The 26,758-nt window shown below is 36.3% G+C and overlaps 1 protein-coding gene across 14 annotated transcripts in view; it reads left to right on the top strand.

Annotated features, from left to right (window-relative positions):
• Positions 1-26,758, top strand: part of VWA3B (von Willebrand factor A domain containing 3B) — a 225,676-nt gene that overhangs the window by 902 nt on the left and 198,016 nt on the right. For all 14 annotated transcript variants that reach the window (XR_010149071.1, XR_008546486.2, XR_008546484.2 and 11 more), the window contains exon 2: positions 4,959-5,186. Coding sequence is in view for 7 of the 14 variants with exons in the window: in XM_054678679.2 (XP_054534654.1) it covers positions 4,991-5,186 (196 nt within the window). In the remaining 7 variants the exon portion in view is untranslated. The remainder of the gene's footprint in view (positions 1-4,958; positions 5,187-26,758) is intronic.

Genomic DNA, 26,758 nt, shown 5'->3' with positions numbered 1-26,758 from the left:
ACATTATTTGAGCCAATGATCACAGCCAAGCCTTGTCCCTTAAGGGCAGAAAAAATGGGAGGAGGTTTAAGGGTTTCTGGGGAAGAGTTGCATCAGGATCCATCATGAAGCTTCGCCCCAGTTTCCTTTCTTCCTGGAAAAGTCATCGTTCACAAATTCACCTAAATCACAAGATATATATCCACCTAGCCCAGACTTCTTTTTCAGAAACTAACAGGGGTATAGGAAGTTTGGGGTGTTGATAATAAAGTAGCTAGAAGCTTATTGAATGTCTAAACTGGATTAATGGACTCTCAACCCTGCACTGTCCCTGAACCTCCGAGCACATAGGACCTTTTCTCTGAGGGCATGCTGACTTCACAAGACTGTCGCCCAGGGCAGCCCAGGAGCATCTGCTTCCAGTAGACGGGGCCCTTGTACAGTTGCCAGCTTAACCTTTCTATTTTCCCCAAAGCTTTGCCTGCCCACATCTTCAGCTCAGACTTTCACTTCCTTGTTTTTCCTTTTACACTTCCTCCTTCTTCTAAGGAAATACTTTCCTATCCAAACTCTATGTATGGTTCTTGGGATGGCCTCTAAAACTTAGGGCAATGCTCAACTCCGGTATGTTGTTGTTTCCGACTTCTGGGTTACTTGGTTCCCCAATTTATAATAACCTCAGCTGAGGAAACTCTGAATAATAGTAAATAAATAAATAAATAGCATAGTTTTATCAGAAAATAATATATCCCCCTTTATTTTTTTTTGAGACAGGGTCTCGCTCTGTCCCCCAGGCTGGAGTGCAATGGTGCAATCTTGGCTTACTGCAACCTCTGCCCCCTGGGTTCAAGCAATTCTCCTGCCTCAGCCTCCCTAGTAGCTGGGATTACACGTGTGTGTTACCATGCCCGGCTAATTTTTGTATTTTTAGTAGAGACGAGGTTTCACCATGTTGGCCAGGCTGGTCTCAAACTCCTGACCTCAGGTGATCCGCCCGCCTTGGCCTCCCAAAGTGCCAAGAGAGCACTTTGGCACTTTAAGGGGGCATTACAGGAGTGAGCCACCGTGCCCGGCCAATATATCCCTTTTTTAAAAGAGCTGTTTCCTGATATTAGCCTTATTAACACTGTGGATATTTGCCTTCTTTGAACAAAATCAGGATTCTCTTAGTAGCTCTGAGTGATCAGTTTTATTCATCTCAACTCTCACACAAAGTGCCTGCTGTGTATGAGGCCCTGTGCTGAGAATCTTCCTGTAGTTTGTCTCCGTAGTTATTGAACTGTCTTTAAGTCTAGTGAGGACAAGCCTGAAGTGCCTAAGACCTTAGTGATAAAGTATCATAGTGAAAGTTAGGGTTTTCCCAGGGAGGGGCTGCAGAAGGTTGTGAAGGGGTTTCGGGGAGGCTTAATGGCAGAGGCAGCATTTGAAATGAGACTTGCAGGCTAACAGTCCGCATAGGAGAGCCATCTGAGACCAACCTGGAGGTGCTAGTGCGGGTGGGGTGGGGAGAAGGGGGCTACGACCCGGCTCGCAGCAGGCTTCCTTGCTCTGACAGAACAGTTCCTATCCCACTTGAGTGGAACAATTCCTTCTGTTGGGAGATGGCTTTTCTCCCTTTCCCCCTTTCCTTCCTTTTTTTTTTTTTCCAGACAATACAAATATTCCATTTGTATTTCAGACAATACAAATATTCTCAGGCTACAAAACCCTGGAGGTAAGATCTGAATCAGACTGAACTGTACAGGTTCTCAGATCCAGTAGAGCCAATTACACTTTTTTTAAAAATTAATTTTTTAAAAGTCATATGAGTGCAAAAGGGACTGGGGCGTGCACCTTAGCTCTGCTGGAGAAGTTTTGATTGCCTTTTTTGGGGATCAAAAACATGTCCCTTTAGCTTAAAAACAACACCTGTGACTATTCTGAACCCCTCTTTAAGGTTCCCAAATCCACTTTACAAAATCTTATTAGGGCAGTTTATGTAAAAGTGCTCCCTTTTAAACCTAGTACTCCCTTCAGCAAGAATATTGTAGGAGGTGGGTGTGTTTCAGGGAAGAGAAAAATTAACCGGAAATGATGAAATAGTAAAGAAAAAAGTTTCTTCTGAGCTTCCCTTTCTTGTTTCTTGGAACAACTGACCAAATTTAAAAGACTTTCTTTCAGCCCCAGTCTTTGTGGATAGATCTTCAAAAACAAGTTGAGGCATATTAGTCTGCCCTTGTTTTCATGTTCTGTGATTCTAAACTTTCTAGCTTAGTATGATTGGAGACTTGGGGATAAAAAGTGCTTGGGATGAAAGTGGGTCTCATGAAACAAAATACAACGACTAAAGAACCATGACTTTTAGATCATTTATTTGCACATAGCTGTTTCCAACATATAAAGTGCTTATCCACGCATAACTTATACATTAGCACAGTTGTTCCTTGAATAGCCCTGGGAGTTAGGGTGTGCAGGTGGTATTACTATCCTAGAGAGGTGGAATCACCTTAAAGTGGCAGAATGGGCTTATACTGAGTTTTGATTCTAAACTTTTCCACTCCTATGTGATGCTCTCCAAGTAATATTGCAATATTCTCATCAAAATGAGCCTTTGTAGAAAGAAGGCCAGATCTTCACCAATAATAATTTGTATACCTTTGCAACTCAACATATGTGGACAATACAAATTCACATAAACCTTGAAATGGAAATTATTATCTTTTTTTTTTTTTTTTTTTGAGACTGAGTCTCGCTAAAGACAAGTTCTTGCTCTGTTGCCCAGGCTGGAGTGCAGTGGTGCAATTAGAGCTCACTGCAACCTCGAACTCCTGGGCTCAAGCAATCCTCCTGCTGCAGCCTCTCGAGTAGCTGGGACTACAGGCATGCACCACCATGCCTGGCTAATTAAAAATAAAAATTAGTAGAGATGAGTCCTCCACTATGTTGGTCAGGGTAGTCTCGAACTCCTGGGCTCAAGCGATCTTCTCAACGTGCTGGGATTACAGGCATGAGCCACTGCACCCAGCCTCATTATCTTTAAAAGTTTGAGAGTGATAAGCCAAGAAGCTTATTGAGTCTGAGCTCTGAGAATAAAGATTAGCGTTCCGGATGAGGACCTAGGGCCCTACTAGAATGCAGTCCTACTGGAATGCAGATTGCCTTGTCCCATAAGACCTGGCTGGAGGAGGTTAATTGTAAAGATAGCAGAGTGGTTAAGAAATGGCTTTGACTCCTGCTTTTCTCACTGGCTGTGGCAGAACCTGTGAGCAAGTTCTTTAAATCCTCGAAGCTTGCGATTCCTCACATGTAAGTGGCGTGTTAATAATGAGTAACTGATATGGTTATGAAGAAGCTGTGAGCTAGTGCGTATAAAAGGACCAACAAATGGAAGTTGTTGCATTGCTTCTATTACACTAAAGATCACAGAACACAGATCCTGGAGCTGAATGGCCTGGTTTAGAATCTTAACTCCACCCCTTACCAGTTGTAAGATTGTGGACAAGTTAATTAACCCCTCTCTGTCTTGGTTTCCTCATCTGTAAAATGAAAATCAGAGTAGTACCTACCTCATGAGGTTATTATAAGGATTAAATGTAAATTGCACATAACATGATGTTAAATAAGTGCTTGCTAATGATAATACTTCTAACTCCTTTTTATAAAACCTCCCTGACTTGGTCCAACTGATTTTTGTGTTTGACTGAATTTCCATGTCATGACAGTGAAACTTTTAGGAAATAGGGAAAGAACCTATTTTCATTGTTAAAAAGTTTTACAATTAAGGGTATCAGTTTACATGCATTGTGAATTCTGGATACGGAAGTAAGCAGAACTTTCTACACTTCCTCCAGGTCACCAGGCCCTGCCCATTTGTGGTGAGCGGGTTAAGATTGCATTATAGTTTGGCCCCATCCTTTCCTCTTGTATACACTAGCTATATTTAGGCAGGTCTAGCTAAGTTTAATATGTTGCATATGGCCTTGGGTCCAGTTGATCCCAGAACAGATGGCTACATGGGCCAGAATGCTTAAGTCCAATTGTAGAGCAAAGCCCCAGACAATAAAACATTCAGAAAGTGGATACATGTATTCCAGCTGGGCTGAGCTGTGGTCTGGTTCCCAACTGCCACCAGCTCCCAATTAGCCACTACACCTGTTCGACAGGTAAAAACCTGTCAGAGTTTTATCCTCCTCATCCTCATTGGGCACAAAATGTCAGGTGTGATTGTTATTGGAATACAGATGTGTAGTGAAGGTTCTGGGGCTAGTGTTTATTTTTTTCCAAAATGGAAGAGCTTTGCAGTTTTCTGATTATAAAAGTAAATTCCAGCTGGGCGCAGTGGCTCACACCTGTAATCCCAACACTTTGGGAGGCCAAGGCGGGCGGATCACGAGGTCAGTAGTTCGAGACCAGCCTGACCAACATGGTGAAACCCCATTTCCACTAAAAATACAAAAATTAGCTGGGCATGGTGGCACGCGCCTGTAATCCCAGCTACTCAGGAGGCTGAGGCAGCAGAATTGCTTGAACCTGGGAGGTGGAGGTTGCAGTGAGCCTAGATTGTGCCACTGCACTCCAGCCTGGGCAACAGAGCGAGACTCCTTCTCAAAAACAAATGAACAAACAACAACAACAACAACAAAAACAAAGTAAACCCCATTTTAGAAATATTCAAATAATGCAAAAATTTAAACAATATAGAAAAGGCAAAAACCACACATACTACCACCACACAGAGAAAACTACTCTAAACCTGTTACAGAATATCTTTCTAGAAGTTTTTATATATATATATATATATTTGAATATTGAACTTTATGGATACCTCTTAGCAATTAATGTGACTGTCCTCTTTTCCACCAAATATACATGTATAATTTTAATTGATAAATAGCATTCCACTTCATGGGTGTACTATAATTTATGTTAAGCCAATCCCCTGTTGGCGTTAGATGATTTCCAAGTTTTCAGGAAGTCTGAGTTTATGATTGCCCTTACAGGAGTTTGCTGTGACTTACATCTTGATTCAGAGATGGAGAAATCAGGCCCATCTTCTACCATCTCTGAGCAGCAGCTGCAGAGGCAAGAGGGATGGATTAACACCAAAACAGACTTGGCTGAGCAGAGTCTCATTTCATCTGAGAAATGGCTTCAACTGCATGGGCTTAAGAGCAACAAATTGACCTTGAAACAGATTTTGTCACAGATCGGATTCCCACATTGTGAAGGTACAGTACTCACAAACAACCAGCATGCTGCCATTTAGCCTTTGAGGTGGAGGTGGCTGCATCAGCTCTGAAGGCCCCTCAAAAACCACAGGTCTCTGAGCTTGCTTTGATCTTATATCCCTATCAGTAGAAAATGCTTGCACGTGTGCCCCCAATATATGTGTATTAAGTAGACGTACAATTGTCAATCCATGTATTAAATAATGCTTAATTTCATCCTTTCTTTTTTACTTTTTAAATTGACAGATAAAACTGTATGTATTTATCATGTACAACACGATGTTTTGAAGAATGTATACATTGTGAATGGCTGTATCTAGCTAATTAACAAATGCATTGCCTCATATAGTCATTTTTTGTGGCGAGAACACTTACCCACTCTTTCTGTGTTTTTCAAGAATGCAATCCATCATCATTAACTATGATCACCATACTGTACAATAGATCTCTTGACTAGGTGTCCTAATTGTAGTGGTATATCCTTTGACTAACATCTTCCTGATTCCCACCGCCACAACCACCCCAGCCTCTGATAAGCATCACTCTACTCGCTACTTCTATGAGATAAACTTTTTAAAATTCCACATGAGTGAGGTTATGTGGTTTTTGTCTTCCTGTGCCTTGGTTATTTTATTTAACATAATGCCCTTGAGGTTCGTTCACGTAGCAAATGACAGGATTTCTTTCCTTTTTATGGCTGAATAGTATTTAATTGTGTATATATACTATGTTTTCTTTATCCAGTCATCTATTGATGGACACTTAAGTTGATTTCGTTATCTTGGCTATTGTGAATAGTGCTGCACCAAACAAGAGAGTGCAGATATCTCTTTCACTTACTGATTTTATTTCCTTTGGATATACATATCCAGTAGTGGGATTGCCGGATCTTATGGTAGTTCTATTTTTAGCGTTTTGAGGAACCTCCATACTGCTTTCCATAATAGCTATATTAATTTACATTCCCACCAACAGTGTGTGTGGGTATCCTTTTCTCCATATCCTTGCCAACACTTATCTTTTTGATATTAGCCATTGTGACAGGAGTGAAATGGTATCTCATTGTGGTTTTGATTTGCATTTCCTTGACCATTAGTAATACTGAGCATTTTTTTCATATACCTGTTGGCCATTTGTATGATTTATTTTGAGAAATGTCTATTCAGGACTTTTGTCCATTTAAAAACCAGGTTTAGTTTTAATATTTAAGTTCCTTTAATATTTTGGATATTAACCCCTTTTCAGATGTGTAGTTTGCAAATATTTTCCCCTATTTCTGTAGGTTGTCTCTTTACTCTGTTGATTTTTTTCCTTTTCTGTAGAGAAACTTTTTACTTTGATGTAATCTGATTTGTTTATTTTTGCTTTTGTTGCCTGTGCTTTTGAGGTCATATCCAAAAAATCATCGCCCAGATCGATGTCATAGATCTTTTCCCTTTTTCTTCCAGTAGTTTCATATTTTCAGATCCTATAATTAAGTCTGTAATTCATTTTGAGTTGATTTTTGTATATGGTGGCAATAAGGGCCTAATTTTGTTATTCTGCCTGTGGCTATACAGTTTTCTCAATACCTTTTATTGAAGAGATTGTCCTTTCCCCATTGTGTGTTCTTGGCACCCTTGTCAAAAATCAGTTGGCTGTACATACATATGTGGATTTATTTTTTGGCTCTCTATTCTATTCCATTGATCTATGTGTCTGTTTTTATGCCAGTATCATGCTGTTTTGATTACTATAGTTTTGTAGTATATTTTGAAGCCAGGTAATGTGATGCCTCCAGGTTTGTTCTTTTTGCTCAAGGTTGCTTTGGGTATTCTGGCTTTCTTTGTGGTTCTATACAAATTTAAGGATTGTTTTTTCTATGTCTGTGAAGAATGTCATTGGTATTTTGTTAGGGGTTACACTAAATCTGTAGAGCACTTTGGGTAGTGTGGATATTTTTAACAGTATTCATCTTTCCAATCTATGAACATGGAATATCTTTAAATTTGTGTCTTTTCAATTTCATCCATGTTTATAGTTTTCCTTGTAGATATATTCCACCTCCTTAGTTAAATTTATTCCTAAGTACTTTATTTATTTGTTTTTGGTAGCTATTGTAAATGGAATGGTTTCCTTTTACACTTTTTTGGATAGTTTGCTGTTAGCATGTATATCACTGCTGATTTTTGTTGTTAATTTTGTAGTCTGCAACTTTACTGAATTTGTTAATTAATTCTAACAGGTTTTTAGTGGAGTCTTTAGGATTTTCTCTGTATAAGATTGTGTCATCTGCAAATAGGGACAATTTAGCTTCTTTCTTTCCAATTTAGATGCTGTTCATTTCTTTCTGTTGCCTGATTGCCTTGGCTAGAACTTCTAGTACTGTTGTGAATAAAAGTGGTGAAAGTGGGCATCGTTTTCTTCTTCCAGATGTTAAAGGAAAATCTTTCAACTTTCCTGCCATTCAGTATGTTAGCTGTGGGTTTGTCATATATGGCCTTTACTGTGTTGAGGCACATTTCTTCTATACATAATTTGTTGAGAGTTTTTATTATGAAGAGATATTGAGTTTTGTCAAATGCTTATTCTGCATCTATTGAAGTGATTATGTAGTTTTTTGTCCTTCATTCTGTTAATATGATGTATCCCATTTACTGATTTGCATATGTTGAACCATCCTTGCATTTCTAGGATGAATCCCACTTGATAATGGTGAATGATCTTTTTAATGTGTTATTGAATTGGTTTGCTAATATTCTGCTGAGCATTTTGCATCTATGTTCATCAGGGGTATTGGCCTGTAAGTTTTCCTCTTTTGTTGTGACCTTGCATGGTTTTGGCGTCAGGGTAATGTTGCCTCAGAGAATGGATTTGGAAATATTCTCTCCTCTTCAATTTTTTGGGAAGAGTTTGAGAAGAATTGGTATTAGTTCTTCTTTAAATGTTTGGTAGCATTCAGCAGTGAAGCCATTCAGTCGTGGGCTTTTCTTTGCTGGGAGATTTTTTTTTTTTTAAAGATGGAGTCTTGCTCTGTTGCCCAGGCTGGAGTGCAGTGGCACGATTTTGGCTCACTGCAACCTCTGCCTCCTGGGTTCAAGTGATTCTCTTGCTTCAGCCTCCCAAGTAGCTGGGATTACAGGCATGTGCCACCATGCCCAGCAAATTTTTGTATTTTCAGTAGAGACAGGATTTCACCATGTTGGTCAGGCTGGTCTCGAACTCCTGACCTCAGCTGATCCACCTGCCTCGGCCTCCCAAAGTGCTGGGATTACAGGTGTGAGCCACCATGCCCAGCCAGGAGATTTTTTATTACTGATTCCATCTCCTTACTCATTGGTTTGTTCAGATTTTAGATTTCTTCATAATTCAATCTGGGTAGAATGTATGTGTCCAGGAATTTATTCATTTCTTTTAGGTTATCTAATTTGTTCATGTGTAATTGTTCACAGTAGTCTCTTACGATCCTTTGTATTTCTGTGGCATCAGTTGTAATTTTTCCTTTTTTACCTCTGATTTTATTTAAGTCTTCTCTCTTTTTTTCTTAGTTTAGCTCTAGGTTTGTCTATTTTGTTTATCTTTTCAAGAGATTATCTCTTTGTTTTATTGATATTTTTATGTATTTGTATTCTCTATTTCTGCTCTGATCGCTATTATTTTCTTCCTTCTACTTGTTAAAGTTGTTTGTTTTTGTATTTCTACTTCCTTGAGGTGCAACATTGGGTTGTTTATTTGAGATATATATTTTTTGAAGTAGGTGTTTATTGCTATAAACTTTCCTCTTAGACTGCTTTTGCTGTACCCATAGGTTTTGTTATGTTGTATTTCCATTTTCATTTGTCTCAAGGAATATTTTAATTTAATTTAATTAATAAATTTTTTTACTTCAATAGATTTTGGGGTTCAAGTGGCTTTTGGTTATATGGATGAATTGTATAGTGGTGAAGTCTGAGATTTCAGTGCACCTGTAACCCAAGCAGTGCACATTGGACCCAATATTTAGTTTTTTATTCCTCACCGCATCCTCCCCACTTCTGAGTCTCCAAATTCCATTGTACCACTCTCTTTGTATACCTTTGTATACCCATGGCTTAGATCTCACTTATAAGTAAAACATTTTGGTATTTAGTTTTCCATTCCTGAGTTGCTTCACTTAGAATAATGGCCTGCAGCTCCATCCAAGTTGCTGCAAAATACATTATTTCATTCTTTTTTTATGCCTGAGTAATATTCCACATTTTCTTCTACCACATTATCCACTCATTGGTTGATGGGCACTTAGATTGGCTCTATATCTTTGCAGTTGTGAATTATGCTGTGAGAAACATACATGTGCAGGTGTCCTTTTAAGACCATTGTCTTCTTTTCCTTTTGGTAGATACTCAGTAGTTCAGTAGTGGGATTGCTGGATAAAATAGTAGATCTACATGTAGTTCTTTAAGAAATCTCCATACTGTTTTCCATAGAGGTTGTACTAATTTGCATTCCCATATATAAGCATTCTTTTTTTCTTTTTTTAACCACATCCATGGCAACATCTATTGTTTTTTGACTTTCTATTAATGGCCATTCTGGCTGGGGTAAGGTGGTGTATCATCCTGATTTTAATTTGCATTTCTCCAGTGATTAATGATGTTGAGCATTTTTTCGTATGTTTGTTGGCCATTTGTATATCTTCTTTTGGGAATGTCTATTCATGTCATTTGCCCATGAAATATTTTAATTTACCTTTTAATTTATTTATAGACCCATTGGTTATTCAGGTGCATGTTTAATTTCAATGTATTCGTTAATTTTCCAAAGTTCCTCCTAGTGCTGATTTCCAGTTTTATACCATTGTGGTCTGAAAAGATACTTGATACGATTTCAGTCTTCTCAAATTTGGTAAGACTTGTTTTGTGACCTAACATATGAGCTATCCTAGATAATATTATGTGTGCAGTTGAGAAGAGTGTGTATTCTGCATCTGTTGGGTAGAATGTTCTGTGTATGTTTATTTGGTCTAGAGTTCAGTTTAAATCTAACATTTTCTGGTTGATTTTCTCTCTGGATGATCTGTCCATGCGAAAGGGCAATACTGAAGTCCTCTGCTATTATTGTACTATTATTGCATTGTAGTCTATGTCTTCCTTCAGATCTATTAATATTTTCTTAATTATTAATTAGATTGGATGCATATGTTTGAAATTTTTATACCCTCTTGATGAATTGACCCCTTTTTGATTATATAATAACCTTCTTTGTCTCTTTTTACAGTGTTTGACTTAAAATATATTTTATCTGACATAAACATAGCTACCCCTGTTCTCCTTTGGTTTCTATTTGTAAGGAATATCTGCTTCTATCCTGTCATTTTCAGTCTGTGTGTCCTTACAGGTGAAGTTAATCTCTTGTAGGCAGCATATAGGTGGATCTTGTTTTTTATACAGCCACTCTGTGTATTTTGATTGAAAATTTAGTCCTTGAACATAAGTTCAAGGTAATTATTGATAAGTAAGAACTTACTGCTGCCATTTTGTTAATTGTTTTCTAGTTGTTTAGTGGATCCTTTTTTGTTTCTTACTCTTTCTTTGTGATTAAGTGATTTTTCTCTAGTAGTATGTTTTAATTACTTGCTTTTTATTTTTAGTGTATCTATTATAGGTTTTTGCTTTGTGATTACCACAAGGCTTACAAAAACCATCTTATAGTTATAAGAAGTTATTTTAAGCTGATAACAAGTTAATTTTGATCACAAAAAGCTTCTAAACTTTAACTCTATCCCCCAATTTTGAATTTTTGATATGATTTATATCTTTTTCCATTGCACATCCCTTAGCAAATTATTCTAGTTATTATTATTAATAGTTTTGTCCTTTAATCTTTATACTAATGATATAAGTAATTTAAAAACCACCATTGCAGTATTAGAGTATTCTGAATTTGTGTACTTAGTGAGTTTTATACTTTTAGATGTTTTTGTGTTACTCATTAGTGTCCTTTTCTTTCAGCTTAAAGAATTCCCTTTAGCATTTCTTATAAGGCAGGTCTGGTAGTGATGAACTCTCTCGGCTTTTGTTTATCTGTGAAAGTCTTTATCTCTCCTTCATTTGGGAAGGACAGCTTTGGTGAGTACAGAATTCTTGATTGGCAGGGCTTTTTTTTTTTCTCCTTGAGCTCTTTGAATATATGATTCTATTCTCTTCTGGCCTGTGAAATTTCTGCTGAGAAGCTGGACATATTGGAACTTCCTTATATGTTACTAGCTTCTTTTCTCTTCCTGCTTTCAGCTTTCTCTCTTTGTCTTTGATATTTGACAGTTTGATTATAATATCTTTTGGGGTAGTCTTATTTAGATTGGATTGGAGGATTAGAGACTTTTGACCTTTCTGTAACCAGATATTTATATCTTTCTCCAGGTTTGGAAAGTTTCCTGCTATTATTTCTTTACTCTTTCTACCCCTTTATCATTCTCTACTCCCTTTTGAACATTTGCTCTTTTGATGCTTTCCCATAAGTCCCATAGCTTTCTTCATTCCCTTTTTCTTTTTTATTTTTTCTGCTCTGTATATTTTCAAAATAACTTCTCTTCAAATTCCAGATTCTTTCTTCTGCTTGTTCAATTCAGCTGTTGATACTCCCTATTGCATTTTTCTTTGTGTTCAGTTATTTTTCAGCTCCCTGGTTACTGTTTTGTTATTATCATGCCAATCTCTCTTACATTTTTTATTCTGGTAACTTATGGTTTTCCTTATTTTGTTGAATTGTTTCTCTGTATTTTGTTGAAGTTCACTGAGCTTCCTTAAAACAGCTACTTTGAAAATGTTGTCAGGCCGTTCATACATTTCCATATTTGTAGGGTCAGTCACTAGCACGTTACTATGTCCATTTGGTGATGTCATGTTTCCTGGATCGTTCTTGATCCTTGTGGTTGTACATCAATGTCTGCATTAAAGAAGCAGGTGCTTATTCCAGTCTTTGCCATCTGGCTTTGTCTGGGAATATCCTTCATTAGTAACCCTGTCCACAGATTCTGGGCAAGTCATCTGGTGTGGTCCCTAAGCATGTGACCACTACAGACATTGCAGCACTAGGGGGTGTCCTAAGCCCAGGACCACCATGATGACTGGCACAGTGCTGGGTTAGAATCTTATGGCCACCAAGGCTGGCACAGCACTGGGCTGGATTCTTATGGCTGCTGTGGCTGATACAGTGTTGGGGCACACCCAAAGTCCATGGCCACTGAGGCTAGTGCCACACAGAGGCACGACTAAAGCCTATGGCGGCTGAGGCCTGCCTGTCACTGTGGGTTATTTTTAGTCCATGATCACTGTAGTCAGCCAGTGGTGATAAGGGCTAGAGCTTGCATTCATCTCACAGCAGCTATGGGTTCCTGTTTGGCACCAGGATAGATCTAGAGGCTTAGTCCACGAGTACCGGCCTGCAGTCAAGGGCCATGTGGATCTGCCTGCTGCTGGATTTTCCTGTGTCAGGCCCTGTATTAGGGTCCAAGGTAAAGTCCTATTCTTTCTTCCCTGTCTTTTGCCCAGATAGTGGTATTTTTCTGCATTGTGCTGCCTGGGGTTCAGGGAGGGGTGATGCAGGTAAGGTAAAACTATCCTTTATACCCTCATGTTATGCTGTAACCAGGTACCGTGATCTGTCACCTGGTTTTCTTAGCTCTTGTGAAGGTATTTTTGTGTGTAGACAGTTGTTCAAATTGATGTTTCTGTAGGGGACAATCACTGGAAAGTCCTGTTTTGCCATCTTGCTCTGCCTTCATCTCTGTTCTTTCTTTTTTAAAAGACAAAATAAAAAATAAATAGAAGTTATTTGTATTTACTGATACCCCAGCCAATGTCTTGTTCATCTCCTGGGATGTGCAAGTCCTTTTTGGAGGCCACTGATTAAAACAATAGCTGTGTGAAGTTTCAGGGAAAATGTACTGTTTTCCTACTGCGGCCTGCTTTGTGTTATGGTCTGCTTTTTCCTAAATGCATTGGCCAGAATGTTGGTTCTTAACTCCCAGTAGTGCTGCCCACCACAGAAAGCATGAAAATGTGTGAGGGTATATACAACGTATATATATTTTTGCATGATGTATTGTTGGGATGCCATTGAAATATAAGGCCTGGGAATCCAGAGTACTGAGTGTCTTACAATGTATGAGACAGCCCATTCAGCAGGAACTGCCCTGTCCAACATGTTAGTAACATTGCCCCTGAGGAGTACTCCTTCAATCAGGGAAATTTCCACTACTAGGACTTTACTCAGTAATTCTGAATTAGTCAATTAATTAATTAAACAAATATTTATTGAGCAACCATTAATACCATTTTTTAACCAGATTATTTACCAATTCCTTGCCAGCTTTGTTCTATTCTGGTACTAAAGAAGATCTAGGGGATGTGGTTGTTGTAGATTGATTTGGAGGCCCATTCAAATGGCAAGGCCTTGTTCTTCAGGGCTCAGCCTGTGCTTTTTACATATACATCCTTTCACATGGACTACAGCCCTGTGCCATCTAAATATCTTTTGAGTAGGGTCTCCCAGAGTCAGGGCCTGTGGAATTCCCATATAAGGAAAAATACTAGAAGCAGTTTTATCCCATCTTTCTTTTTTTTTTTTTTGCATGTTTATATTTTTTATTTTTTGTATTTATTGATCATTCTTGGGTGTTTCTCAGAGAGGGGGATGTGGCAGGGTCATAGGATGATAGTGGAGAGAAGGTCAGCAGATAAACACGTGAACAAAGGTCTCTGGTTTTCCTAGGCAGAGGTCCCTGCGGCCTTCCGCAGTGTTTGTGTCCCTGAGTACTTAAGATTATGGAGTGGTGATGACTCTTAAGGAGCATGCTGCCTTCAAGCATCTGTTTAACAAAGCACATCTTGCACCGCCCTTAATCCATTTAACCCTGAGTTGACACAGCACATGTTTCAGAGAGCACGGGGTTGGGGGTAAGGTTATAGATTAACAGCATCCCAAGGCAGAAGAATTTTTCTTAACACAGAACAAAATGGAGTCTCTTATGTCTACTTCTTTCTACACAGACACAGTAACAATCTGATCTCTCTTTCTTTTCCCCACATTTCCCCCTTTTCTTTTCGACAAAACCGCCATCGTCATCATGGTCTGTTCTCAATGGTCGCTGTCTCTTCGGAGCTGTTGGGTACACCTGCAGAAAGGCTGTCACTTCACACTTGGAAGATTGCACAGTGGCCAGGCAGAGGTGCTTCTTACTTCCCAGACGGGGCGGCCGGGCAGAGACGCTACTCACTTCCCAGACGGGGTGGCGGCTGGGCAGAGGCTCTCCTCACTTCCCAGATGGGGCGGCCGGCCCTTATTTCAAATAAACCTAATTCAGTCATGAATGTTAGCAAAAATACCAATTTCTTACATTTTGTTAAGAATTTTTTCATCTAAGTTCGTAAGAGATATTGCTCTGTAACTTTCTTTTCTTGTAACGTCATTGTCAGGTTTCAGCATCAAGATTATGCTGGACTCAAAATGATTTGGAAGTGTTCCTCCTCCTCTATGCTTTGATGGCATTTGTACACGATTGGTATTTCTTCTTTAAATGTTTGATACAACTGACAAGTGAAATTTATCTGGGCCTAGTTTTGTTTGTGGGAAAAGATTAATAAAAAATTCAATTTATTTAATAAACAGAGGGCTAATCAGATATTCTGTTTCATAATGCCAATTTGGAAAATTGTGTTTTTCAAGGAATTTCCTCAACATTTTCTAATATGCACACACCAACAGTATTTTCCTCAACAGTATTTTCTAATATGTTGGCAAAGCATTGATCATAATATGCCCTTAACAGCCTTTTAATGCATGTAGGATCTGTAGTGATGTCACCTCTTTCATTCTTTTTTAATGCCTGTAGAATTCTTTTTTAATGCCTGTAGGATCTGTAGTGATAGTTACCTTTTTCATTCCTGATATTGATAATTTGTGTTTCCTCTGATTTTTTTTCTTGCTAAGTCTTGTTAGCAGTATATAATAACTCTTTTCAAAGAAACACATTTTTAGTTTGCTGGTTTTTAAAATTCTTTGTCTTCTATTTCACTGGTATCTGACTTAATCATCATTATTTATTTCTTTCTGCTTACTTTGAGCTTGATTTGCATTCCTTTTTCCTGCTTTTAAAGATATAAATTTAAGTAATTATTTTTAAACCTTTCTTCTTTTCTAATATAATCATTTAAAATTGTAAGTATTCCTCTAAGCATTGTTTTAGCTGAATGCCACAAATCTCAATCAGTAGTGTTTAATATTATTGCTTTAAAATTTTTCCCTTGTGATTTTTTTTTCTTGAATACACTTTAAAAAATGTGTTGTTTAATTTCCAGTTATTTTAGGACTTTTAAAAGTACTTGTTTTTGTTGGATTACTAATTTAATTACATTGAGGTCAGAGAATATAGTCTGTAAGATTTTGATCTTTTGAAATTTACTAAGATTTGTTTATGGCCAGAGTCTATCTTGGCAAACATTGCATGCACACTTGAAAAGAGTGTGCATTCCACAGTTGTTAGGTAGTATTTATAAATGTTAATTAGATCAAGATGGTTGAAAGTCTTGGGAGAAAAATTATATATATTTAGTGCTTTTTTTGTCTACTGGATTTGTTCATTTCTCCCTTAGTTCTGTAAGTTTTGTTTATGTATTTTGAAGTTCCAAATGCATACACATTTAGGATTGTTATGTTGTTCTAAGGACTTGACAAATTTTAATAATTCTGATATGTCATATTTATTTCAGACATTAGTCATTGTTTTGATGTTTACTTTGATATTAATATAGCCACTGTAGCTTTCTTATTCTTAAGTTTTACATGGTGTATGTGTTTATAATCTTTAATGATAAATATCTATAGTCTATATATTAAAGAGGGCTTCTCATGGACAGCATATAGTTGGAGTTTGTGTTTTTAATGCAGTTGCATATGTCTTTTAATTAATTAATTCAACCAATTAATTAAATCAGTTAGTGTCTTTATCCATTTGTGTTGCTGTAAAGGTATGACTGAGGCTGGGTAATTTATAAAGAAAAGGTGTTTATTTGGCTGATGGTTCTTCAGGCTATACAAGAAGCATGGTACCAGCATCTGCATCTGGTGAGGGCCTCAGGAAGCTTCCAATCATGATAGAAGGCAAAGGAGAGTTGGTGTGTGCAGATCACATGTCAAGAGAGAAGGCAAAAGACAGAGTGGAAGAGGGACCAGGCTCTTTTCAACAACCAGTCCTCATGAGAACTAAGATTGAGAACTCCCTCATTCCCACGAGAATGTCACCAAGCCATTCATGAGGGATCTGTCCCCATGATCCAAACACTTCCCATTAGGCTTCACCTCCAACATTGGGGATCAAATTTCAACACTAGGTTTAGAGGTCAAATATCCAAACTATAGCAACTAGTGTTTGATTCTATACATTTAATGTAATAATTGATATATTTAAATGTAGGTCTACCATGTTACTATTTGCTTTCTATTTGTCCGATCTTTTTCTTTCATCTGTGTTTCTCCTTTTGGCCTTCTTTTGTGCTAAATGAATATTTTTTAGTGTTTCATTTAATGAAATCTTTATTTTTCATTTAATTGGCTTTCCTTGTTACATCCTTAACTTGTTACAGTCCACTAAAAGTAGATTTCATATGACTTCATATAAAATGAAACAAGTTTTCAACACTCATACCTCCCCTTACTCCTCACTCCTGTCCTTGGTGTTACTGTTTTAATATATTTTATTTTTACATACATTATAAATCTCACAATTCAGAGTCATAATTTTTGCTTTTAAAAGTCATCTGTTTTTTAAAGAAATGGAGAAGAAAACTATACACTGCTAAGATCCACATGTTTACCACTTAAAATATTCTTCCTTCTTGTAGGATTTGAGGTTTCAACTGATGTTATTTCCTGAATAATTTCTTTTAGGCATTTCTTACAGTGCAGGTCTGCTGGTGACAGCTTTTTTCAGTTTTTGTTTATCTGAAATTATCTTTATTTCACCTGCACATTTATTTATTTACTCATTCATTCATTCATTCATTTATCCATTTGTACATCCATACTTATATATTCTGAAGTAATTGTAAAGTGTAAAGATCCCATGTACCTTTCACCCAGTTTTCCCAATGGTCATATCTTGTAAAATAATAGTATAATATCAAAATGAGGAATTTGACATGTATGCAATGTGTTTGCAAGTCCATATAATTTTATCACTTGTGTAGATTTCTGTAACCACCACTACAATCAAGAGAGAGAACTGTTTATCACCACAAAGATCTTCCTATGTTACCCCCTCCTATGTTTTTTTCTAAATGTTTCATAATTTTACATTTAGCCTGTGATCTATTTTGAATTAGTTTCTGTATAAGGTTCACGTTTTTTTGTAATCCCAGCACTTTGGGAGGCTGAGGTGGGAGGATTGCTTAAGCCCAGGGTATCAAGGTTGCAGTGAGCTATGATCACACCACTTCACTCCAGCCTAGGTGATAGAGTGAGACTCTATCTCTTAAAAAACACACACACACACAAAAGCAAATGGTTCATTTTTTTTTTACTATGGGTGTTCAGTTGCTCCAGTGCATTTTACTTAAGTGACTATCCTTCCTACTTTGAATTGCTTTTGGATTTTTGTTAAAAGTTGGTTGTGCCTATATTTCCAGGTTCTCTATTTTGTTTTTATTTATTTATTTGATTTATTTTTTTTGAGACGGAGTCTCGCTCTGTCGCCCAGGCTGGAGTGCAGTGGTGCAATTTCAGCTCACTGCAAGATCCGCCTCCCAGGTTCACGCCATTCTCCTGCCTCAGCCTCCCAAGTAGCTGGGAATACAGGCGACCACCACCATGCCTGGCTAATTTTTTGCATTTTTAGTAGAGACTGTGTTTCATCGTGTTAGCCAGTATGGTCTCGATCTCCTGACCTCATGATCCGCCCACCTCGGCCTCCCAAAGTGCTGGGATTACAGGCGTGAGCCACTGCGCCTGGCCCTAGGTTCTCTATTTGTTCTATTCATCTGTGTTTCTCTGTCAATATCACACAGTCTTGATTACTGTAACTATAGAATTTCTTGAAATTGGGCAGGGTGAGTCCTCCTACTTTATTTTTTTTTCAAAATTGTTTTAGCTACTCTAGTTCATTTGCCTTTCCAAATAAATTTTAGAATAACTGTGTTCATGTCTACAAAAATATTGCTATAATATTGATAGGAGTTGCATTAAACCTGTATATTAATTAAAGGAGAATTGACATCTTTACTATGCTGACGAAAATGCTGAGTCTTTCAGTTCACGAATATGAAACATCTTTCCATTTATTTACATATTATTTGATTTCTTTCATCAGCTGTCTTAAAATTTTCAGTATACGAAGCCTGCACATGTTTTGTTAGATTTATACCTAAGTATTTTATTTTTTTTAGCAGTTATAGATGGAATTGTATTTTAAATTTTGGTTTTCACATGTTCATTCCTAGTATATAGAAATATGACTGACTTTTGCATGTTAACCTTCTATCTTGTGATCTTGCCAAACTCACTTATTCTGGAAGATTTCTAGGTAGACTATCATGCCATCTGCAAAGAGGAAAAGTCTTATTTCTTTCTTTCTCATCTATGTGTCTTGTCTTTCCTTTTCTTGCTCTGTTACACTGGCTAGAACTTCCAGCACTATGTTGAATAGCAACGGTAAGAGTGGATGTCCTTGCACTGAAAGCTTTCAGTCATTCACCACTAAGTATGATGTTAACTGTAGGTTTGCAATAGATTTTTAAAAATTATATTGTGGAAGGTCCCTGATATTCCTAGTAATCTGAGAATTTTTATTATTAATGGGTGTTGAATTTTGTCAATTTTTTTCTCCATCAATTGATAGCATCCTGTGATATTTCTTTGTTAGCCTGTTACTTTAATGGATTATATTAATTTTTTTAATCCAGCCTTGCATCCCTGGAGTAAACTAGAGCATGTTTTAGAAGTCTTTTTATATTATACATTGCAGAATTCAATTTGCTAATGTTGTGTTACGGATTTTTGCATCTGTATTCTTGAAGAATATTGGTCTGTAGTTTTCTCTTTTTTAAATAATGGTTTTGTCTGGTTTTGGTATGACAAGGCTAGCTTCATAAAATGAGTTGGGACGTATTCCTTCCTCTTCTATTCTCTAGAAGATGTTTTGTAGAATTATTATTTTTTGTTTCTTGTTGAGATAACAAGAAACAATGTAGAATTAATATTAATTATTCTTTAAACATTTGGTAAAATTCTCCAGTGAACTCATCCAGGCCTGGAGATTCCTTTTTGAAGAAGTTTTAAGTCAAGAATTTGACTTTCTTAAACAGATATAGGACTAGTCAAATTATTTTATATTGTGTGAGTTGTGGTAGTTTGTTTTCTGAGGATTTAATTCATTTCATCCAAGTTGTCTAATTTGTGAGGAGTTTGTAGTATTCTATTATTCTTTTGATGTCTACCGCATCTTTTGTGGTATTTCCCATTTTATTCTTGATATTTGTAATTTATACCTTCTCTCTTTTTATCTTTGTCAGTCTTACTAGAGGTTTGTCAGTTTATTGATCTTTAAAAAATACCAGCTTTTTTGTTTGGTTTTCTCTATTGTTTTTCTGTTTTCAATTTCATTGATTTCTACTTTGATCTTTATTATTTATTTCCTTCTGCTTGTTTGGGTTTATTTTGCTTTTCTTTTTTCTAATTTCTTCAGTTGAAAGCTTTGATTATTGATTTGAGATTTTATGTTTTCTTATGTAAGCATTTAGTGCTACAAATTTCCCTCCAGTCAGTGCTTTAGCAATGTCTCACAAATTTTTATATGTTATATTATTATTTCCACTTACTTTAAAGTCTTTTATTTTCATCAAGACTTCCTCTTTGACTTACGGACTTTTAGATGCGTATTGTTTAGTTTCTAAATATTTGTAGATTTTCCTGTTATCTTTTTATTTATTTTTGATTTCTAGTTTGTTCCCATCTTGGACAGAGCACGTACTTGTTTGGTTTCAGTTCTTGTAAAATGTTTAGGATGTTTTATAACCAAATATGTGCTTTGTTTTGTACATGTTCCATGAATACTTGAAAAGAGTGTGTATTCTGCTGTTGTTTTATAGAGCTTTCTATAAATGTCAGTTAGATCCTGTTCATTGATGGTGTTGAGTATCCTTCCTGATTTTCTTCTTGTTGTTCTATCAGTTATTGAGAAAGCAGTATTGAAGTTTCCAAGTATAATTGTGGATTTGTCTATTTCTTCTTTCAGTTATTCTGTTTTTTGTTGCAAATATTTTGCAGTTCTATTGGGTGATACATACACATTTAGGATTGCTATGTCTTTCTGGTGGATTGACACGTTTGTCATTATATAATGTCCTGCTCTGTCCCCAGTAATATTCTTTGCTATGAAGTTTATTTTTCTAATATAGCCAATCCTATTTCCTTTTTTAAAATATTTGCATGGCCTATCTTTTTCCATCCTTTTACTTTTAACTTATATATATAATTATATTTGAAGCAAATTTCCTGTAGACAGTATATTGTTGAGTCTTTTCAAAAAAAATCCTCTTTGCCAATCTCTATCTTTTACTTGGTATATTAGACCATTTACAATTAACGTGATTATTGATATGTTAGAGCTTGTTGACCATTTTATTTTTCGTTTTCTTTTTCTCTGTTTTTGGCTTGTCTGTTTTTTTCCTACCTGCTTTTGGGTTACCTAAACACTTTTTAGAATTCTTATTTATCTATAATGTTTCTTTTTTTTTTTTTTTTTTTTTTTTGAGACAGAGTTTTGCTCTTGTTGCCTAGGCTGTAGTGCAATGGCACAATCTTGGCTCACCACAACCTCCGCCTCCCGGGTTCAAGCAATTCTCCTGCCTCAGCCTTCCGAATAGCTGGGATTATAGGCATGCACCACCATGCCCAGCTAATTTTGTATTTTTAGTAAAGACAGGGTTTCTCCATGTTGGTCAGGCTGGTCTCGAACTCCTGACCTCAGGTGATCCGCCCACCTTGGCCTCCCAAAGTGCTGGGATTACAGGTGTGAGCCACCGTGCCCGGCTATAATGTTTTCTATTGTATATCTTCATATGGCTTTTTTAGTGATTGTGTTAGGTGTTACATTATGAATACATACATTATCAAAATCTACTGATGTCAACATTTTACCAGTTTGAGTGATGAGCAGAAACCTTCTTTTCCCTTTATAGCCCTTTGCCCTTCCCATTTATAATAAAATGTATTATTTTATCTTCTTACATTGAGAATTACATTAGACTGTGCTAGAATTTTGGTTCAACCATCAAACATCATTTGTAATACTCAAAAGGAGAAGGAATGTCTATTTTATTTGCCTATAGTTTTGTTTACTGTGTTCTTCTTTCCTGATGGTCCAAGGTTCCTTCTTTTGTTATTTTCTTTCTGCTTAGAGAAGTTCTTTTATTCTTTAAGAGTAGCTCTGCTAGCCACAAATTCCTTTAGTTTCTTTGTCTGAGAATGTCTTTATTTCTACTTTATTCCTGAAGAAGAATTTCACCAGATGTAAGATTTAGGGTTGATAGTTCTTTTTTTTTTTTTTAGCACTTAAAAAATATTGTGCCCATTCTTTCTGGCCTCCATGGTTTCTGATGAGAAAACCACTATCATTAGAATTTATTTTTCCCTATTGATATATGCTTTAAAGATTTTTTTATTTGTCTTTTGTTTTCAGATGTTTGAGTATGATGTGCCTTGGTGTGAATTTATTTGCAATTATTATCTTCGAATTTCACTCAGATTCTTGAATCTGTTGCTTTATGTTTTTTGTTTTTACCAAATTTGGAGAATTTTCAACCCTTATGTCTTTGAATTCTTTTTTTTTCTTCTTCTTTTTCTTCCCCCTACCCTCTTTCTCTTCTCCTTCTGTCACTCCAATAATATGAACATTGGATCTTTAAAAAAAAAAATCCTACATATCTGTAAGGCTCTGTTCTGTTTTTTCAGGCTATTTTTTCCCTCTTGTCTAGATTGGGTAATTTTTATCGTTCTCCAAGCTTACTCATTCTTCTTTTTTCATTTTGCTATTGAGTTCATCCATTGAGTTTTTAATTTTGATTATTCTATTTTTTGCTCTAATATTTCCATTTTATTCTTCTTTATATCTTCTATTTCTTTACTGAGACTTCCTATGTTTTTATTCATTTTGAGAATGTTTGTAATTGCCATTAAGTATTTTTATGGTTGTTGCTTTAAAATCCTTGTTAGGTCATTCTATGACATCTCTCATCTTGGTGTTGATATTGTCAGTTGTCTTTTTTTATAATCTTCCTGGTTTTTTGAATGATGAATGATTTTTTATTGAAACTGGGACATTTCCAAAATTTTGTTTATATTTTTGGATTTAGGTGTACAAGTGCAGTTGTGTTACATAGATATATTGTGCAGTGGTGAAGTATGGGCTTTTAGTGTATCCATCATCTGAAGAGTGCACATTGTACCCAATAAGCAATATTTCATCCTTCACCCTTGATACAGTCTGGCTGTGTCTCTACCCAAATCTCATCTTGAATTGTAACTCCAACAATTCCCACGTTTGTCGGAGGGACCCAGTGGGAGGTAACTGAATCATGAAGGCAGGTCTTTCTCTTGCTATTTTCACAATAGTGAATAAGTCTCACAAGATCTGATGGTTTTAAGAAGAGGAGTTCCTTTGCACAAACTCTCTCTTTGCCTGCTGCTGTCCATGTAAGATGTGACTTGCTCCTCCTTGCCTTCCACCATGATTGTGAGGGCTCCCCAGCCACGTGGGACTGTAAGTCCATTAAACCTCTTTCCTTTGTAAATTTCCCGGTTTCAGGTATGTCTTTATCAGCAGTGTGAAAATGGGCTAATACAACCCCTGCTCCCCCCACCTTTTGGATTCTCCAGTGTCTATTTTTCTCTGCATGTCTGTGTGTTCACATGCCACTTAAAAGTGAGAAGATGTAGTTTTTCACTTTGTTTCTGAGTTATTTCATTAAGAATAATGGCCTCCAGTTCCATATATGTTGCTGTAAAAGACATGATTTCATCTTTTGAAATGGATGAGTAGTATTCCATAGTCTATACACACCATGTGGTCTATATATATAAACCACATTTTAAAAATACTACAGCAAACATATAAGGGCAGGTGTCTTTTTGATAAAATGATTTCTTTTCCATTGGGTAGATTACCAATAGTGGGATCAAAGGGTAGTCCTATTTTAATTCTTAAAGAAATCTCCATCCTGTTTTCCATAGAGGTTGTACTAATTTACATTCCCACCAACAGTGTATAAGCATTCCCTTTTCTCCACAATCTCACCAAAATCTGTAAATTTTTGACTTTTTAATAGTACCCATTGTGACTGGTGTGAAATGGTATCTCATTGTAGTTTTGATTTGCATTTCTCTGATGATTAGTGATGTTGAGCATTTTCTCTTGTTTCTTATCCACTTATGTGTCTTCTTTTGAGAAGTGTCTATTCATGTCTTTTGCCCATTTTTAAATGGGGTTGTTTTTTTGCTTGCTGAATAGTTTAACTTCCTTATAGATTCTGGATATTCAATCTTTATTGGATGCACAGTTTGCAAATATTTTCAATAAATATTTGCAAATATTTTCTCTTACTTTATAAGTTGTCTGCTTACTCTGTTGATAGTTTCTTTTGCTGAGCAGAAGCTCTTTAATTTAATTAGGTTCTACTTATCAATTTTTGTTTTTGTTGCAATTGCTGTTGAGGACTTAGTTATAAATTATTTGCCAAGGCCTGTGTCCGGAATAATATTTCTTAGGTTTTCTTCTAGGATTCCCTAGGATCTTATGTTTAAATTTTTAATCCATCTTCAATTAATTTTTTTATATAGTGAAAGGTAGGGGTCCAGTTTCATTCTTCTGCATGTAGCTAGCCAGCTATTTCAGAGCCATTTATTGAATAGGGAGTCCTTTCCTCATTGTTTATTTTTGTCAACTTTTTGAAGATCATATGACTGTAGTTGTGTGGCTTTATTTTTGGTTCTGTATTCTGTTCCATTGTTCTATATGTCTGTTTGGGGTGTGTGTGTGTGTGTGTGTGTGTGTGTGTGTGTGTGTGTTTTACCAGTACCATGCTGTGTTGGTTACTGTATCCTTGTAGAATAGTTTGAAGTCATTACCTTCATTCTTGAAGAACACTTTTGCTGGTTTTAGAATTACTGGTTGAAGTTTTTTTTTTTCTGACCTTTAAATATGTCAAGCCATTGTTTTCTGATTTCCACCTTTTCATCAGAGAAATCAGACATAATCCGTAACATTTTCCTTCCATATGATGTATATAATGTATCTTTTTTTCTATAACTGCTTTTAAGATTTTTCCTCTTTATTCTTGTTTTCAGCTATTGATATGCCTTCTTTTGGTTTTCTTTGTACATACATTGCATTGGATTTATCGAGCTTCTTGGATCTGTAGGTTTATTTTTAATCAAATCTTGGAAATTTTCAACTATTATTTCTTCTAATCTATTTTTACGCCCTATCTGTTCTCTCTTTTTCTTCTGAGACTCAAATCATAGTTTGCTAAGCATCTTGATATTGTCCCACAGGTCACTGAAACTCTGTTCATTTTGTCAATATTTTTTTTCTCTTTGTTTATCAGATTGAGTAATTTCTCTTGACAGATTTTCTAGGTTACTAACACTTTATTCTGGTACCTCCAATCTGCTGTGAAGCCCATACAGATATTGTACTTTTTGTTCTAAAATTTCCTTTCTTTTCAATTTCTCTGCTAAGTTCCCCATTTGTTCACTTATTATGATCACAGTTTTCTTTCCCTCCAACATTTTATATATATATAATGTTTATAGTATTTATAGTATACTTATAATATATTGAGGCCTTTTTCTTCTAATTTCAACATCTGGTCCATTTCAGGGTAGGTTTTATTGATTGCTTTTTCTTTTGACTATTGGTCACATTTTTCTCTTTGTTTATGTATCTGATAATTTTTTGTTCTATGCTGGACAATGTGAATGGTTGTAGAGACTTTGGGTTGTATAGTTTTCCTTTGGTATATGCAAACGATTGTTTCCAGGACCCCCTGTGTATACCAAATCCATGCATACTCAGTTCCTGCAGTTGTCTCTTCAGAACCCACATATATGAAAAGTTGGCCCTCTGTATGAGTGAGTTTCACATTCCACTGATACTGTATTTTTATCCACATTTGGTTGAAAAAAAATCTGCATATAAGTAGACCCATGCAGTTCGAAATCATGTTATTCAAGGTTCAACTGTATAATCCTTCTTCTAGGAGAAGTGATTTTTATTCTTATAAAAATTGATACTATATATTATTTATAACAGCTTTATTGAGCTATAATGTACCTACCTACAATTCAATGGTTTTAGTATATTCACAGATATGTGCAACTATTTAGAATGTTTTTATCACCTCAAAAAGAAACTCTGTACTGCTTAGCTCTACACTTTCCTACCCCTAAACTTTCTCTATAGATTTGCTTGCTTTGAGCATTTCATTGAAATAGAATTTATAATATGGGGTCTTTTGTGACTGGCTTCTTTTACTTAGCTTAATGTTTTTAAGGTTCATCCATGTTGTAACCAGCACCAATACTTTATTCCTTTCTGCGACCATATGTATTCCATTGTATGGCTGTACTACGATTTTCTTATCCATTTACCAGTTGATAGATGGAGAACTGATTTTCATTCTAGTAGGCAGTTAAGTTGGCTGGACTCAAACTCCAAACTCTCTCTTTCCTGCTAAATACATACAAATAACAAATGTCCTCCTTTTTAGGATGGATGCCATTCCAGTTTCTGCATCTTCTAGATTGCTGTCTAATGCCTACAAATAGCTCTTTTTATATTTCGTCCAGAATTTATCATATTTTTTCTGTGTGAAGGTTAGCTAATACAATCTACTCCACTGTTACTGGATGCAGAACTCACAATGCCTTACATTTCAATTCCCAATACAGCTTATGAAGCCTTCCATAGTCTTATTTCCTTCAAGCCTCAAAAAACAGCTTCCTGTCCCAACTCCAGATAAATGTCTTACGTAAACAGAGAATGCTGCTAGTGATATTTAGTCACTTCATCAATGTCAGCTAAGAAGGTGAAATCTTGGAAACACAAATTTTAGAGCTGGAGTGGTCTATTGAGTGAGATTATTGCTGATGGAATTCAAGTATCCATTCTTTACTCTTTACTATTGTGAAAGTTGCACTTCAAGACTTGAAATCACCCCTTGTGATTGGGGAGCAAGCCTGGCCAGGGTGTCTATAAAATTCAGCCTTGCTCTTTTTAGCTCTCCAGAGGAGGCTGTTATCCTGCCTTCCTAGTAAGGCAGAGGGAAGGAAGTACCAGCACCACAAGTACCACCATTCTGTCTCCCACCTTTGGGACTTAAAAATAATAATTAAAATTACAATAAAATAATCATCAGATAAAAAACATCTCTGTGAAGCCTTACCTCATCTTCTGTCCTGCCAAATCCTAGCTAGTCGTTGAATCCTCTCCATAGGCTTCTGAGAGTTCCATGAAGGAGTAGGACTATGTTGTAGGTAACAAGAAGGAGTAGGACTATGTTGTA

The sequence above is a fragment of the Pan troglodytes genome, chromosome 12 (genome assembly GCF_028858775.2).
Source record: "Pan troglodytes isolate AG18354 chromosome 12, NHGRI_mPanTro3-v2.0_pri, whole genome shotgun sequence".
In the NCBI taxonomy this organism is placed as follows: domain Eukaryota; kingdom Metazoa; phylum Chordata; class Mammalia; order Primates; family Hominidae; genus Pan; species Pan troglodytes.
The sequence above is the reverse complement of the archived record's forward strand: the minus strand, read 5'-3'. Positions and strand labels throughout refer to the sequence as shown.